General features: G+C 24.0%; 2 protein-coding genes across 2 annotated transcripts; both read left to right on the forward strand.

Annotated features, from left to right (window-relative positions):
* The first annotated feature begins 324 nt into the window (after nucleotides 1-324).
* Nucleotides 325-5759, forward strand: LOC113558659. The gene is made up of 2 exons (XM_026964152.1): nucleotides 325-557; nucleotides 4375-5759. Exon 2 carries the CDS (start codon nucleotides 4753-4755, stop codon nucleotides 5755-5757), a length of 1005 nt encoding a protein of 334 aa, XP_026819953.1. The 5' UTR covers nucleotides 325-557; nucleotides 4375-4752; the 3' UTR covers nucleotides 5758-5759.
* Nucleotides 5760-6923: 1164 nt separating this feature from the next.
* LOC113558437 (calumenin-B-like) lies at nucleotides 6924-15067 on the forward strand. Its single transcript, XM_026963897.1, has 6 exons — nucleotides 6924-7280; nucleotides 7870-8017; nucleotides 9288-9411; nucleotides 10221-10419; nucleotides 10514-10637; nucleotides 14673-15067. Exons 1-6 carry the CDS (start codon nucleotides 7097-7099, stop codon nucleotides 14821-14823), a joined length of 930 nt encoding a protein of 309 aa, XP_026819698.1. The 5' UTR covers nucleotides 6924-7096; the 3' UTR covers nucleotides 14824-15067.
* The last annotated feature ends 1194 nt before the right edge of the window (nucleotides 15068-16261 follow it).

A 16261-nucleotide genomic window follows, 5' to 3' on the forward strand; every position in this document is an offset into this window, starting at 1 on the left:
ATTGAGTCAATATTCTAATATTAATACTAATCTCTAATATTTTTGCAGACGGAACATTTTCATATGCACCCAAGTCCCAAATACTTTGAACAACTGTATTCAATACATGTATTAAAAAATGGTTTTTATGTTCCTGTAATTTACTGTTTTTTGATTTCAAAACGACCTGAAACTTATATAAAAATGTGGCACACAATTATTAATTTATGTTTAAGATTTATTGACATAGATATACAAAATTAATTAAAGCTTATATCATTCAATTTTTCATTTTGATTTTGAAAAAAGTGCTCACAGCACTGTTAAACATTTTTTTTGGATCAAGATTGGCCTAAATGGAATCTGTAGGCCATAATTATGGAGTTTGGAATACAATATTTAACAGATAATATAAGCGCTGTGAGCACTTTTTTCAACATATTTTCACAATGCTAGTTTTGAAATTAGTTTTGAGAAGGCTCGGAAGTCCATTGCACGCCACACGTAAACACTCTTTTCTGGGCATTTCAAGCGTCCACGCGCAAGCATTATACCTAACTTAACTGCTACTGGTTTTAGTGAGTATTATATCTATATTTTTTATCGGTTTATTAATATTAATTATCTTTATTATAATTATTGTATTGTTTACTTATTATATGAAAATCGGCTTGTATAATGTAGCATTTGCAATTGCATTATTTGTCGTTGAACATGCATAGTTCCGTAAAACATTTTACATAAAATACAACACAAATAATGAAAATTATTATATTATAATATTTTAACAATAATATACTATAATTCAAATTTGATTTATTTATTTTACAAAATCAACACAGCTATTTTTATTTCAATTACATAATCATTATATTTTTTTAGTTGTTTTTAATCAACAGTATATTATTTTATTTTGAAATCATTTATTATTTATCTATGGTGATTAGTAAATTGAGTCTCAAATGACCTTATCTCGGTAACTTGAGTCCCGGGAAAAGGTAAGTTGGGTCAATATCATATTCTAAATAAATAATAATGGTATAAATATCAAAAAATTGTGTCCCAGTAAAAAGTGTTAATATGGCATGCCAAATTGGACAATATGTAATGGTGTGTGTCTTAACCATCATATCTTTTTTAAATTTCAAATAAATAATAAAATAATTATAATAATTGTTAGCCATTAACGATAAAATATTTTACCCACACACACACATAACATTATATTTAAGGATTCCAGTTTTCTGGTCAAGCCACGAGCCTACAGACGCATTATTATCGTATTTTTGTACGGACGATCAAAGGAGAGTATAAGAGACTACACAGATCGTTCATGAAATAAGACATAATAATAAGTTAGTTATAAACGTTTGTAATAAAATAAAAATACATGTATTTTAACCAAGCGGCTTTTACCACATTTAAAAATCTCAGAGATAAAAAAAAAAATAATAATAATAAAAATAAAAATAATAAATACAAAATATTAATATAAGTATGCAAATAAATAAATTTAAGATATATCATTTAAAATAAACGAATTTATTCCTCAAATTATTTTTTTTGTCTTAATTAAAATTGTTATAATTATACCTTTTACAAACAATACATACTTAAAATAATATATTTAGTTCTTTTTTCTTATATTAATAATACAATTTTAAAATGTATGAACAATACTATATAAAAATTAAATAAATAATTAAATACCTACTTATAATTAACTAATTGCAGATAAAACAAATATATTTTTCTCAAATGTCACAAAATAATAGTGATCAGGAAAATGAAATAGAAGAACCAATTTTTGCTTCACTGTCAAATGAAATAAAAAAATTTAAAACCTCAATTAATTTTAGAATTAAATAAAAGAAATTGAAATAGTGTAGGAACAGTTGCAGAACTTAAAAATAGATTATTAAAATATTTAAACGGTGAATCTTGCTCAGACGATTTTGCAACAATAAATGAAAATTATCAAAACCTTAATAATCAAACCAAAACGAATAAAATGGATAGTAAAAAACCTTATTTCAAACCTAATATATTTTCCGATTCTTCATCTGATAGTATAGATGCATTTTTAAAAAAATATCAAAAAGCAGCTTCTATTAATGGTTGGTCTGAACAAGAAAAATTACAATGTATATCTGCATTTTTGAGGGCCCAGCACTAAATTTTTATGAAAACATCAAAAATCAAAATTTCAATAAATGGGCTGATTTATAAAAACAACTTTGAAATGAATTCGAGAACATCATTCTATTAGGCACAAATAACAACCCGTTAACTGTCTATGGATCTGCAATAATTAAACTTAAAATCAATTCTCATGATTTTGAAACATCAGTATTTATTGTCAAAAATTTAACTTGCCATATAATAATAGGAAATAATTTTCTACACAGCCTTTTTGAAAATACGACAAGTTTTTCCTTTTTACAAAATTAGCATGACGTACAACTTTAAGGTTGGCTACAACAAGTATTCTCATTAGAAAAAATGTATTATTCAAATAAAGTGTAATTATAAAAATTATATTTATCGATGATCATAAATACGTAATTATTCACAGTAAAGTTAACATTAGTTAAAAAAAATAGGCAATATATGCTTTTATTGATATTATTATTTTAAAGTGAGTTTTAGCTATGTAAAATATTACAACTTTAAAATATCCATAACTCACTTTCAAATGATAATATTAATAAAAGCATATGACATTTTCGAGATATATAAATAATTACAATACGCAAATTTACTCTAATATTATAGCTAACATCACAAAATGTGTTCTGCTGAACGAAAATTTGCTATGATCTACATAAGTAAGACATAGACAACACATGGTAATTTTACTCCAATACCTATTTAACCTAAATACACAGAATTGGAAATGTTGAACATATATTTTGTTATGGTGTGCATTACATTCTTATTATTTTAATGGTATTTCAAACTAAAAAGAAACGAGAATTGTTTTGAAAAAGTTAAAAAGAGCTATTCAAAAATATATCGAAAATCATACTTTTCAGTTGTTCCAAAAGTTGTATGTACAATGTACATACGTTATTATTGATTTAATTTTAAATAATTAAAAATCATGTACATATTATATTAACTGAATATGGATTTTAATTTCAGGCTTATAAGAAAATGAAATTAGTAGATTAACAAGTACAATCAAAAGATAGATTCTCTACTTTATTTTAATCTAATCTTATTTTAAGTATACATATAAATATAAACTCATCAATAAAAAAAATAATGTATGAAATATACTCATGTCAACAAATTCTCAAAAATCATATTTTTTTAAAATGTATTACGTTCCAAATTAATTTAATTAAAAATATTGATATTTTAAAAAAATTCTAAATATAAACTACTTGACTTTATAAATCTTTTTACCGTCAAAATTGTTCTTATAATCAGATTCACAAATTGGCTAATTGGAATTTATCAAAAAAAAATTAAATCAAATTTAAAATTTTTTATTTTCAGTACTATAAAATAAACATAAAAAAATAAAATTATACATGTAGTGCCAGGGTATCTTAATGATAAATAATAAAATAAAATTGAAAATATCAATTAGAACAAAAGTTATTCCAAAAGTGAATTTTATCTATTACACTTAACAAATTGTATGTAGATTATACATTAGCAATAACATTGTAAAATTAATTTTTCCAAAAATACATAAATATATTGTAAAACTTCATATCAATTTTTATGTGATGTAATTTCTAAGAATTTTTTTACTGTAGGTCATAGTTGCATTGCGAACTATTAAAAAGAAACTTCTTATAGTTTTATAATATATATTGGTTGCCTACCTTCTTAAAAATATTGAGACTACCCAAATTGTGCAAGCGAGTTTTTAAAAATGTATTGTTTGGTAAAAAATGCTTTAAAATTATAATATCAATAAAAGCATAAGACATTTTCTAGATAATATTCTTACTTTTAAATTTGACAATATGTAAATTTATTCTAATATTAAAGCTAACATTACAAAATGTGTTTTGCCAAACAAAAATTTGCTACGATCTATATTAGTAAGATAGAGGCTTAACAATTTTGTTTTTAAGTATCATTTATTAATTTTGAATTTTTTTTAAATAGTATACAAAATAAATAATGCAAATTCAACAATAATATAATGATTTTATAAAAAAAAGTACACATGTTAAATGTTTTTTCTTAGTTCTATTCAATTTTCATATATATCTATTCGTTTTAGGTACCTAATTTTTTGCTCAATATTACCTATGTGATTGTAATAGCTTCATAACTTATCATAAAATAACTACCTTAAAAATTTATATTTATTATACTTACCATTATTATAGTCTTATAATATTAAATTAGTTATTTGTGTTTTTGTTTTAGACTTATCTGGCCATAAACATTTCTGATTATAAATTGAAAATGAATAAAAAAGAAGGTATTATGAATATTGAGTTCCCATCAAATAATTTAAATATTAACCATAAAAGTTTAAGTGAAGAAAACTCATATGTGACCATCGACTTAATAGTAGAACATGAGCCAACAGTTAATAACAGTCCTGAAAACTATAGCCAAGAAATAAATGTTGAAGAAGTTTATATCGACGAAGTAACTGTTGAAAAAATTAATTTAAGAAAATAATCGAAAAAACTAAGGACCAAAAACCCAGAATATTTTTTTATAAATAGCCTTGGAGGTTTTAAATATTTATTTAAAAAAACATCTGATCCCAGGAACAATAGTTCATCATATAATAAAATGAAAAACTTTAATAATCTTGATTCAATGCTGCTAAAAAATAAATTAAATCCCTCTACATCTGCAGTTGAATCTAACACATTGGCAATTTTTTCAAAGAGGATTCATGAGGAGGAAAGTAGTTTTTATAGTGAAAAAACAAGAAACATCAAATGTCAAAGAAAATTAAATAAATCAAAAGAAGAAAGTAACTTTATTTCATCATTTCAAGATACAGATGAAATAGATGAAAATCTTATAAATAACAGTAAAGGTATGGATAAAAACCTTCCTATATTTTTACTTGACGACAATGATGATGCAAAAATCAGCCAACCTAAAATGTCTAAAATGTATAATATAAATACAATAAATTATATTCAATCGGATCATCAAAATATAATATTCCCAGGATACAATAAAGAAGTTTTCACAGAATTATTCGATTTTATTTTTAACAAAGCACCAACTGATAAACTACATTCTAATCGTTGTTGTTCTTGTACTATGAGAGATTTGATAAATGTATTTTTTCCAAAATTATGGATGCAAGATATTTTAATTGAACATTATTTTAAACATTTGGCCAAAAATTGTAAAAATGAATTAATAGTGATCTTTGATTCATATTTTTTTGTTAATTTTGAAAAGAATGGGTTTGAAAAAGCTACCAATTCAATTAAAGGCCCAACAAAAAATGTATTTGATCGTGATAAGGTTATAATTCCCACACACCTGGAGGGTAATCATTGGACCTTCACTATGGTGAAAATTAAGAGTCGCTTCATACATTTTTACGATAGCCTAAAAACAAATGTTTATGAATCTGAAATATCTTTATTAGCTGATTATTTGGATATTGCATACAATAAACACAAGAAGCCGGAAGATGAAGAAAAGATTCAATGGACATTATATTGTGAAAATTCCCCGTTGCAGACTAATGATTATGATTGTGGTATATTTACATGTACCAATACCAGATATGTTTTACTCAGAAAACTATTGGAATACACTCAAGAATAGCAGCTCCACTCTTGAGACATAAAATCATGTATGAAATTGTACATGATGTATTATTACATACTCTGGATACTATGGAGTATCTTTTTAAATAATTTTCATCAAAATTACTACAATAATATAAATATAAATGTAAATAAATATAATATATTGTGTAATGTATGTAATTATATAATTTTTATTTAATCTTGTGCTATCCATTAATTTTAATTACTTGTTATATTTGTATAAGCTACTATATTAATTCATCAGTTGGATTTATTATCATTATTATTATTATTATATTAAGGAAAATTAAAAATCAAAAAAAAAATATTGTTTAGTTAGTATGAAAAATAAAAATAATAAGTTATAGTAATTAGCTTATTTTTTTAAAAACATTGTATCTATGTACCTATATATAGGTAACTACTTTGTCAATAGTCTCTATTAGAATTTTCAACAAATTTTAAGAAGTAGGTAATCAAATTAAGTTTCTAAATTGATAGAAAACAGCTTTGTCTAATGAACACCTAATGAGGTACCCATGTTACTAAACAGTTCATATTAATCAAAACAGTAAATAGAGCTACAAAAATGTAAGCAAATAAAAAACGGTCTATGGAAATCATATTCAAAATCACCTGAAGTCATTTTAGTATAGCAGATAAATATAATATAATAGCAGATATATGATATAATAATATGTAATTTATTATTATTTTTTAAATATTTATTTAATAATGAATAAAATTTATAATTACCCTTTGAAGATCTATATTTTGAAAATTAGTGTATAGAAAGAAAGAATTTAAGAACTTGGTAAAAATTTCTAAGTCCTTAAGTCTTTGCGGTCATTCATTTTTCAATTATAACAAAATAAAGAAATCAATTTTGTCGACAACTGTGTAAAAATTGCCGTTTTTGTTTAATTGATTTTTTGTTTTACCGGTTATTATGAAAAATATTAGAAATCGTTTACTTTTGTTTCCTTGTCGTAGTACTGGTTACGTTCAATTTTTGACCAGAAAACACTCCCCAAATTTTATTATTTGACAATCAAAGGATGTTAACTGCAGCAGTCTGCGTTGTCAGTTTGTCACTCGCAGCATTATCATTCCCAGCGTTATCACCGCGAACTATTATCTGTTGTCTATTTACCGCCACCAGTAAATTACGGACGACGACGATCTACAGGCACAGTGTACCTGATAGCCCATAGTTACACAGTAGGTACTTACCGCTTACTATTGTAGTTACTAGTTGCAACTGGTTGCTTCGCGCGGCGCCTGTTCCCTTGTCGGTGCTCGCTGTTGAACGGCTGTCGTCAGGAACAATCGATTTTTTTTTTCCCGGCACAATAATGAATTACTTTCCTGTCACCTTCTTGTTGATGGTGGCTGCCGAGACACTGCTGGCAGCTGTTATGTCTGGCGTAAATCATCTGACCGACGGACAAGAAATCGAAGAAAACCTAATAATTTCAAGGCGCAGGGCGATCAACGAACATGACCACCGCACAGATTCTGCTTACGCCGGCATCTTGAGTAAGTCGACTTGTTCTCTGCGATTCGTCAGTTGTATATTTTTTAAACATATTAATATATAATATAAATTACAGCTAACAAACTAAAAACGAAAATCCTGATAAGTACTCACCTAAAATATTTGAATAAACACAGTAGTTTTATTATTCATTGACTTTATGATTCTGATCATGATTAACCATTTTAATAAGTAAAAAAACGTACATTGGGCATGTTTTCCCTTAAGATTTATATTTAAAAATACTAGACAAGACCATGTTGTGCATAAAAACATAATATATTCTTTAAAATTCTAAACTTCCATAACCACCAGCCAAATAATTCAGACAGGACCTTAAATCCTGACACTATCTCCAGTGATGAATATGATCGTTGTGACTGTCAAATCGCTATCAAATTCAATATCTTACTGACATATTTCTTAACCATATATAATTATTTCAAATAACTATAATATGTAGTCTCAATATGGTATAAAACTATCTCCAAAGATAATCTTAAATTAAACAAATAATTATTTGAATAATAACAGTATTATGTACATCAGTATTATGAAATTTAATTTATTGATTTTTGTATTTTCCTTTAGGTGATGAGGAAGATATAGAAGAAATGAAACATTTAGAACCATCTGAAATAAAACCACGTATGAACACTATACTTGAAAGTATGGATTTAAATAAGAACGGCTTTATCGAAAAAAAAGAACTATTAGAAAAATTATTAGATTCTTATCGGTAATTATGAATGTACCTTACCTAACAAATTTTTTGTGTAAAGATTAAAATTTGTTTAAATAAATATCATAAACACATCAATATTCATAGATAGTTATTTAGCTATAAATTAAAAGATGTGCTTTATTTTTTACTAAAATGTAATGTAATATGAATGTAAGATTATATTATAAACTTTTTATGATACTTTCATTTAGCCTACCTAAACTATTAATAGTTTTGTATTTTTTTTTTTTTAAGTAATTATTCACTAAATCAGTGTTTCCCAACTGGTGTTCTACGGAACCTAAGGGTTCTGTCAGCCGATGCCAAGGGTTCCATGAGAAATTTGGGAAAATATAAATTATAGTTAAAATATTATTTTATTTGGAATTTTTGACATTTTGATATGTTTGTCTGATATTACCTTTCTATTATGTTATTTACAAAGTTGTGAGTTATACCAATTATTAGAGATATTTTACTAATTACTATTTGACACAAAAGTTTTTTCAAACAATCATATTTCAAAAATTTTCACATTATTTAAGCATATTAGGTTCCTTTTTGTTAATACTCACAGGTATGAATGTTAAGTTTAAAATTATATGTTAAATGCTGTTGTATTTTATTGTTCATGAATACATTTGTTATTTTACCAGAACTGGGTAATTTTCTAATTATATATAATTAAATGACATAAAAAGATGAAAACAACATAGTTTATCTGTATGTTTTTGTTTTACATGTTTTCACATTTATATGTATGGGCTTATTCATATTTTAATTTTATAATAGGTATTGAAAATATTCAATACTATGTCACAAATAATATTTTCATTTTTTCAAATTGATTATATTTCAATGTTTGTATTACAAAACCAAAAAGTAATTGGCTATTGTAGTATATGTATATAATTTATAATAGATGGGTAAAATAATTAAATAGGCACAACATTCTAAGTATAATATCCTCAATTATGAGATAATTATTAATATATTGATAAATATATTATTATTTATAATGCATGTATATACAAAATTGAAGTGATAAGATTTAATGAATAGTGAATAGATTAATTCTATTTTAATAATTTTTGTTTAATATATATTATATTTCATAATTGTCTGTACATACATCTACTAAAATATTAATTTAAATTAAAACATAAACAATGACATCAATACCTATTCTAGTTCCAATATACATTGTATTTAACGTATATAACAATGTTTAAAACCAAAAGTAATAATTAAAAATTAATTTCATCCAAAATATATTGCTTTTTAGAAAACTATCAGCTGAAGAATCTGATGCAGAATTTCTAACTAGTGATCTTGATGAAGACGGTTATGTTACATGGAATGAATATGTTGGTGACACTTATGGTTCAAGTGAACATTTTGATGATGAAGTAATTTTTTTACAATTTATTAAATTAAATTGACTATAAAAAACAAATATTTTTCTTATTCTGAGCAAAATTCAGAATTTATTAGCTCAATGTACATTATTACTTTAGCTAAGTAATAAAAACATAAAAATAAAATCAACTTTCTATTATACAATCTCATACATCAACTTTTATAAATATCTACAACTATAATATCAAAATTGATCAGTGTTTAACCTTGCTCATTATTTATAAACCAAGGAATCAAATGCATAATAATTTAAACAAAAATATAATATCACAATTTTTACATTTTTTTTTTTATAAAATAAATACTATTATTTTCACTAATACACGATTCTGTCTATACTTTATATTAAGAGGACGTCTCACCCACATGTGTTGTATCCGTCTTACACATATACAACATAGTCAATTTTTGTTCACCAGTTTAAATAGTGTGCTTTTAGTTTTAATATTAGAAGGAATTGACCAATTAATTTTTAAGTGAATCATGAACATTTTTAAATATTTAATAATTTCATACTCATAACTCACCTAAAAATTAAAATATCGTAAAAAACCAATGAAAGAACACAGATAATGTTCTTACCTAAAAGTTTAATAATAGGTCAATTCACTCTAATATTAAAACTAAAAGCACACTATTGAAACTGGTGAACGAAAATGTACTATATCGTACATGTGTAAGACAGAGATAACACATGTGGGTAAGATGTCCTCTTAAACATGATTAAAAAAAACATAAACATAAACAATACCACTAGTATTACTTAAAATAGCCTTATTTATCCTGTGGATTTATTTAGATGACAGAAGATGAAAAACAATTATTTTTGGCCGCTGATGCCGATAAAGATAATCAATTAAATAAAGAAGAATTTCGCTATTTTTATACTCCTGAAGATTACCCGCACATGCAATCTATAGTATTGCTAGGTGTAATGAATCGATTTGACACTGACAAGGATGGGAAAATCACATTTGACGAGTTTATAGGGGATAGAAGTAAGAAACTTTATTTAACTTAATATTGTTTATTTTTTTTAATTGAATAATAATGAATATGTCTTTACCTTTTAATTATTTTAATACATTTTAGGAACAGAGCATACTGAAGAATGGCTTCAGGAAGAAAAAACAAAATTCATTGAAGAGCTTGATGCTAATAAAGATGGAGTTTTAGATGAAGACGAAGTGCATAATTGGGCATCACCAAACAACAAGTAAGTTTTTTAATTAATATTATGGTTATTTATCTTAACCATATATATAAATATATGTTTTTATGTTCAACATTATTAGCAAATATTTTTGATTATTAATTATATATTTAATATAATATAAATTATCTAATTTTTGTACAATCGAGTCACGATAACTCAAAGTTGAAGGGAGATAAAAATTTGCTTCAAAATATGTATTATTCGAGATATCTAACTCAAATTTATATTAATTTATATATAATTTATATTTATAGAAAAAAAAAAAATAATCGCGAGTTATCGCGACTCGACTGTATATTATTTAATAAAAAATTTTTTTACATACATTATACAAATAAAAAATTATTTAAATAATTATCTCCAAAAGCCTAGGCTTGTGGAGGAGACAACAGTTCTTATTTTGAGGTGTGTTTACAATTCATAATTCTTATCAAACTATTCAACTTAAGTTTATACAAATAAATAAGTAATAATTATACAATAAATTATAAGACAAGCACAATATTTAAGTACAGCACAAATGTATGGATGTGGGTTTTATAAGCAAGTTTTAATTTTATACTAAATATACTTTTTATAACGTTCATAATCATTATAAAATAATAATTGTTTAATTAGTATATCATACTTAATGCATAAATGTTTACCTATATTAAAGGGATCTTTTTTCCCAAATTTGGTATTATATTTATTTAATCTTAAAACATTGTATCTATTTTATTAAGTAGAATAATTATGGTTGAAACTAACACTTATAAATTTATAAAAATATAGATTTGTTAGTACTTCTTATGCATGAAATTTCTCCAAGTTTAATATGTCATAAGTATTATAGGTATCAGTATTCGAATGAAAAGGTTTCTTAAAGGTTACCCTTAGTAATAAGTTTATAGTAGTTCTGAGCGAACCTAAATATTTATCGAAGATACCACCCTATACACAAATTCCGTATGTGTATACTGACTGTGAAATTGCACAGAAAACCATTTTCATATTGTTAAGTGATAAAATATTATTTAATGTTTTAAATCTACCAAATATATTTATTATTTTTTTAATCACTGAGTCAATATGAAAATTCCATTTTAAAAACTTATCAATCATGACCTCCAGATACTTCATTTATTCTGCACCTTTTACACTTATATAGTTACAATTACAAGTACCTAACAAATTTATCTCTTGACATGAGTCATCATATATTTTAATGGGCTCATAAATATTAAGATTTTTAATTTTTGATATGGAAAAAGGGATATAACATGTTTTATCAAAATTTATTTTAAGAGAGTTCGCATCAAACCAATTTTTAATAAACAACATAATCTTTGCTGCTTTACTCATTAAATTAAATTTATTTAAATCATGAATTAGGATCGTAGTGTCGTCAGCAAAACAAAAAATAGAGCATTCAATATCCAGAATCAAGAAAATCAAAATCAAGAAGGTTATTTATGTATAGAATAAACAATAATGGTCCTCCTAAAACCTTACCTTGCGGAACACCATAATTTAAAACATTTAAGTTACTTAGTACATCATTAATACAAACCTGTTGGTTACAATTTTCTAAAAAATTGTTAATTAGATTATTAGCGATCCCTCTAATACCAAGTGTTGAGTTACCCTTATCTAAATTATTATGTATACAACTGACGAGTGTTTCTAAAACAATTGATGTATCTTTATTTTGCCTAAAACCAAATTGGTTTTTAGAAAAAACATTAGGTTCTCAAAGAAATTATATAAACATGTTTTAAGAACTTTTGATAACGTATATGTTAAGGAAATTGGACAATAATTTGAATAATGTTTTTTATCACCTTGTTTAAAAAGTGGTACAACTAGAGTATGTTTAAATAAATTTGGGAAAATTCCTAAAAAGGAAATAAATTAAAAATATACTTTAATGGATTTAAAATATAACCTACTATTTGTTTGAGTATATATTTTGACAAATTACAACAATAAAAGGAGGTGCAGCTGAGAATATGATTTTAATTTCATTCTTAGTAATATTACTAAAGAAAATTTCATTTGTGTTAACTTTAATTTTGGATTTATGATTTAATAGCAGGGTTATGGGTTTTCAATTTCTCTGCAATATTTTTACCAACTATAGCAAGATATTAGAAATATCAGCATCATCAGTTATTATTTTATTTTTGGAATCAGTAACCGAAGAAATGTTTACATTTTTATTGTTGTTTGCTTTATTATAAATAGCTTCACTTATTATATTCCAAAGTTGTAACAAAAAATTAAATTCAGAGCAGACTCATTACATACAATGTTAAAATTCAAAGAGCTACAGAAATTAATCTCACCAAAATTTATTGAATTAATTTTTATTGAGTTTCTAATGAATATTGTTATACCATCTGATTTATTCAATTTACTATAATAATTATAATTTTAAAATCCATCAATGCGAAAATCAAAAGTATCTTTTTCCAACCATGTTTCAAACAAACATATTATATAAAATTTAATATCAGTAGTACTTAAAAAAAATAATAAGTTCATTAAAGTATTTGTGAATACTACAGATATTCATAGTGAGAACAAAGCAGTCATTATTATTTTTGACAATTTCATTTAAGCTATTTATATTGTGTATTATATTCTAAATTACTAATTTACATTTAAAAATGTAAAATCAAAATTTTGGAAATTAATTATTCTATAAAAGATACGAATTACTATAAAAAATACCTTTGTTTATGTTAATTTATAAATTAAATTCCCATATTGCCACTATTTTTTTTTCGACATCAATCTTCTGTAGTGCTTCTAAATTTTTGATTTTGAAAATTTTTCCTCCATCTTGTTTTCTTACAAAATACTTCTGACATGTTAACCCATGTGTACTTATGATTATAATATTTTGCAACTTCTTTAGCCAGCCATAACAGTTTTTTGTTGTTTTGAGTAAGTTGGTCGTTAATGAATACCTTAGAGTTACCTTAGAATTTATATGTACATCTTTTGTCATTAGCAGATTTTTATCTTCGTAACAAGATTTCATATTTGTTACAAGTGAATCTTTAATATATTTTGAATTAAATTTTACAACGATTTTTCCATCATGATTTTGGCATGATTTTACTTTAAGGAATCATTAACGTCATTACTATTAACTGACAGTTTAACTCTCGAGCCACAGTGTTCATAATTTCAGTAGTGTTTTCATTGGGCATTTTAGGAATTTCAGTAATTTCAATATTATTGGCTAAGGTAAATTGCTCAGTATTATTGATTATTGTTTTTGTAGTATTTAGTTCTTTTTCAAGTTTATTACATCTTAACTTGTACATTTGCACTTTATTTTCCATTTACAGGATTTTATTTATTGCATTTTCTAACTTAGTTCCAAAGTCATCAATTAAACCAGAACAGAAAGTTATAGATTTTTCAATGGATTTCATATTGTGCGAAGAGATTTAATTTGTTTAAATATTGTTTTCAATTCATGTTTAACCGAATTAAGGTCCTAAAGATTATCATTGTCTTTATTGAGATCACTTCCTAGTATCCTACGTGGTACAGCTTTTGTATTTAATTTTTCAGTACAAAGTTTGCAAATCCAGCTGTCTTTAACGGCCTTATAGTTTGTAAAGGTTTTTAATTTTATACATGTTGGATGGAAATTTGAACTACAGTTTAAGCAGACTGCCGATTTAGATGGGGAAATATTAATATTGCACTTACCCATTCAGCATGGTATGATATTGAAAGTAATTAAGATAAAAACGGTACACACACAAAACTATATAAACGATACAGAATACGATAACACACAAATCATGCAATGATACACATCTCGCAACAAATATTCAAATAGAACTATACATATATATATATATATATATATATATATATATATATATATCTTTGAAATAAAATATAATGTATAATTTTTAAATATTTAATTAGATTTTAATTAGACACCTTTTAAAATATATAGTTCTAAAATTGTAGTAAAGTATGATAAATAAATCAAATATAATACTTATCGTACTTTTGATTTTACAGTATGATTGCAGAAAGTGAAGCAGAAAATTTAATTTTGAAAGCAGACAAGAACCAAGATGGTGTACTAAGCTTTAATGAAGTACTGGACAATTATTATACATTTATTTCTCCAGAAAGTGAAGGATATTACATATTTAGAGATGAGCTATAAAAATACCATTTTTTAGGATTTTAGACATTTATTTTATGATGAAGTTGGTATTATTTGATTTGTGAAAGTGTGTTTAACAAATTTATTCTTATAGTTTATATGTAAATTGATTAATTTACAATTAATAAATATAATTAAACTAAAACAAACTATTTAGTAATGTCCAATATATGACTGTTGTTTTGAAATTCATCTTACTGGTCATTTATATGGTACAAATATGTAATATATTATTTATACCATATATATTATATACAACAAGGTAGTTTTCAAAAAAAGACATCATATTTCAGTCAAATATTGTTTTTTTTGTATTGTAGGTAATCTCATCATTTAAATTAATTATTTTCTGTTTAAATGTTGTTCGAATGTAACTTCTAAAAATTGATTATTTTTTATACTGTGTATTTTAAATAATATAACATTATTTCTTTTTAATATTATTATTTAATATTTATAAACATAATGTTTAATAAAAATAATTTTGTTTACAATAAAAATATACATAATTTGATCAAGAATAAGAATGAATAAGGATGTCTAAAATATTAAATTCAAATTATTTTTAATTAATTACAATAATTTACAAATAAATTATAAATTTCTAGATTAGATTTGTATAAATTGTATTAAATTATTTATACTATTGAACCTGATATTATTATTGTATAAAAACCATAAAGTATTTTCTTCCTTGTCTTTAATTTTTTTTTATGTGGTTCACTATTTATTTTGTATACTGATTTCCTAATTATCTGAATTATAAAATACATTTTGATGCCTTACTATTTATATGGTTCCTCTTAAAGAATTGAAAATGAGCATTTTAAAATGACTGATTAAATATTTTTAAATTAAAACAATTATTGATATTGGCTTATGGCAATTAACCAGTTAGCTTTGACTTTATAAGTTATGACATTACTTATAGTAATATTTTGTTTATTGAAATTAATTGTAGTTATTCGTAAATATTTGTAAAATTAATGAATAACTATTATTATTAAATTCATAAATATAATATAACTTATATTTTATGTTCCTTTTTGTGAAATTTAATTTAATCATTGCCTATTCTTAATAATCAAGTCAAAATAGAAATAAGTTTATTGTTATTTTATTAATTTTTGTCTCTTATTCATTATGTCACTAAATATGCCATATTAATAATCAAAATATTTTTAAATGTTATAACTTACAACCTTAGTAATGATTATTTATTTTTAATTTTTAATGACTAATTATCAAAACACTATTTAAGGCAGAAATTACTTTTTTTTGTGCTTACATTTTTTAATCATTAGTCAGTATTATTAATTATTTGTTTTACCTAAATGTTGCAATATTGTGTTTTGTTTTGCTTAAAACTATATGTTATTATTGTACTTTGAAAAATATACCAATTATTATACTTCCAATCTGTTAAAGTACATAAAAC

This window comes from Rhopalosiphum maidis, chromosome 3, assembly GCF_003676215.2.
Source record: "Rhopalosiphum maidis isolate BTI-1 chromosome 3, ASM367621v3, whole genome shotgun sequence".
NCBI lineage: Eukaryota > Metazoa > Arthropoda > Insecta > Hemiptera > Aphididae > Rhopalosiphum > Rhopalosiphum maidis.